General features: G+C 37.1%; 1 protein-coding gene across 3 annotated transcripts in view; it reads right to left on the bottom strand.

Annotated features, from left to right (window-relative positions):
* SPATA7 (spermatogenesis associated 7) overlaps nucleotides 1–2,799 on the bottom strand; it is a 64,381-nt gene that overhangs the window by 51,356 nt on the left and 10,226 nt on the right. For all 3 annotated transcript variants that reach the window (XM_017524628.1, XM_017524630.2, XM_017524632.2), the window contains one exon: nucleotides 1,385–1,432. In XM_017524628.1, coding sequence (XP_017380117.1) covers nucleotides 1,385–1,432 — 48 coding nt within the window. The remainder of the gene's footprint in view (nucleotides 1–1,384; nucleotides 1,433–2,799) is intronic.

Below are 2,799 nucleotides of genomic sequence, written 5' to 3'. Positions count from 1 at the left end.
GCATGGCTACTATTAAAAAAAAAAAAAAGGAAGTGTTGGGGAGCATGTGGAGAAATTCGAATACCTGAGCATCATTGGTCATAATGTAAAATGGTACACCTGCTATAGAAAACAATATGGTTGCTGAGTGCAGTGGCTCACGCCTGTAATCCCAGGACTTTGGGGAACTGAGACAGGCGGATTACTTGAGCTCAGGAGTTTGAGACAAGCCTGGGCAACATGGTGAAATTCTGTCTCTACATAAAAAGACAATCACAGGCTGTGAAAAAATTAGCTGGGTGTGGTGGCATGAACCTGTGGTCCCACCTACTTGGCAGGCTATTAGGAGGCTGAGGTGGGAGGACTGCTTGAGCCCAGGAGGCAAAGGTTGCAGTGAGGTGAGATCACTCCACTGCACTTTAGCCAGAGCAATAGAATGAGACCCTGTCTCAAAAAAACAAAAAAGAAAAAAACAAAAAAAACAAGGTTCTGGCATGGTGGCTCACGCCTGTAATCCCAGCACTTTGGGAGGACGAGTTGGGTGGATCACGAGGTCAGGAGTTCAAGACCAGCCTGGCCAACATGGTGAAACCATGTCTCTACTAAAAATACAAAAATTAGCCAAGCATGGTGGTGGGTGCCTGTAATCCCAGCTACCCGGGAGGCTCAGGCAGGAGAATTGCTTGAACCCAGAAGGTGGAGGTTGCAGTGAGCCAAGATCGCACCACTGCACTCCAGCATGGGCAACAACAGCAAAACTCCATCTCAAAAAAAGACAGGACAGGACAGGACAGGACAGGACAAGACGAGACTAGACTAGACTTCTGGATATATGCCCAAAATCTTTAAAAGGAAGTTCTTGAAGAGATATTTGTATACTCATGTCCATAGCAGTATTATTTATTCACAGCAGCCAAAAAGCGAATGCAACCCAAGTGACCATAAACTGATGAATGCATAAATGTGGTATATACACACAATTGAATATTATTCAGCCTTATAAATGGAGATTCTGACTCATTACAATGTGGATGAACCTTGAGGACATTATGCTAGGTGAAATAAGCCAGTCACAAAATAACAAATACTATATGATTCCATGTATATAAGGTACCTAAAATAGATTCATAGAGATAGTGAGTACAATGATGACAGTAGTCAAATTCATAGAGATAGAAGTTGGTTTCCAGGGCCTATGAAGGAAATTATTGTTTATATGGCACAGGAGTTTCAGTTTTGCAGGATAAAGAGAGTTCTGGAGACAGTGGTTATCACTATACCACAATATTAATATACTTAATATTGAACTGGAAACTTAAAAATGGTTAAGTCGGTAAATTTTATGTTAGATATATTTTACCCTAATTTTTTTTAAAAAAGGCAATAATGTAAAAAAATTACTTACACTTTACACTGGTACTCATGCTTATTGGAACTGAGCAGTCTATTGCAGCTGAAAGAGAAAAGTTAGTAGTTTAATAATATTCTCAGTATTTATAAATGACAAATACCAAATGTGGAAATCACAAAATGTTTCAGACCTTGCAGTTGTTTTTTTATTGTACTTCTAGCGATGGAAAATACAATATCCCTGATTAAAAATACACTGTTGAGATTAATAACTCATTCAATACTGCAGAAGAAAGTATTAGTGAGCTTGAAAATACAGCAATATAAATTATTCAAAATGTAACAGACTTAACATTCTTATGATGTAGTCTCAAAACAAGCTTGGGGAAAAAAGCAAAATGGAAGCCTTACACTACTTGATTTCAAGACTTTGTGGTGTAATTGTACAATAATTAAAGCACTGTGGTATGGGCTTAAAGACAGACATACAGATCAACAGAACCAAAGAGTTAAGTCCAGAAACAGACCCACATATATGGTCAACTGACTTTCAAAAAGTACTAAACAATTAAATAGAGAAAAGATAACCTCTTCAACAAATGGTACTGGGAAATTTGGATATGAAGAGGCAAAAAACAAAACAAACAAAAAACCCCAAAACCCTTATATCATACCACATACAAAAACTAACTCAAAATGGATTGCAAACCTAAATGTAAGGGTTAAAACTATAAAACTTCTAGAAGAAAACATATTAACAAAATCTTAGTGACCTAAGGTTAGGCAAAGATTTCTTGAAAAGGTTATAAAAACAACTATAAAAAACTAGATTATTACAAGATTTTAACATCACAAAATATTTTTCTTTTTTTTTAGCCATTTAGTAATAATATCAACATCATAAAATATAAACTAAAATTTAAAAACTTTAGCTCTTCAAATGAGAAAATCATAAAAATTTAAAAGACAGTAAAAAGTTGGTGAAATTCAAATAAGGTCTGTAGTTAACGGGATTGCATCAATATTGATTTTCTGGTTTTTATAGCTATGCTATACTAGTGGTTTTTAAGATTTTTAACATTAGCGGAAGCAGGGTAAAGGGTATATGGTAACTGTCTATACCAATTTTTTTTTGGAGATGGAGTCTCGTTCTGTTGCCAGGCTGGAGGGCAGTGGCACAATCTCAGCTTACTGCAACCTCCACCTCCTGGGTTCAAGTGATTCCCCTGCCTCAGCCTCCGGATAGCTGGGACTACAGGCACACACCACCATGCCTGGGTAATTTTTGGTATTTTTAGTAGAGATGGGGTGTTTCATTATGTAGGCCAGAATGGTCTCGATCTCCTGACCTCACAATCCACCCATCTCAGCCTCCCAAAGTGCTGGGATTACAAGTGTGAGCCACCATGTCCGGCCTCTCTATACCATTTTTATTTTTATGTTTTGTTTATTATTTATTTTTTACTTTTT

Source organism: Cebus imitator, unplaced genomic scaffold (assembly GCF_001604975.1).
Source record: "Cebus imitator isolate Cc_AM_T3 unplaced genomic scaffold, Cebus_imitator-1.0 Scaffold34, whole genome shotgun sequence".
Lineage (NCBI taxonomy): Eukaryota > Metazoa > Chordata > Mammalia > Primates > Cebidae > Cebus > Cebus imitator.
Note: the sequence above shows the minus strand (reverse complement) of the source record. Positions and strands in the feature narration are given on the sequence as shown.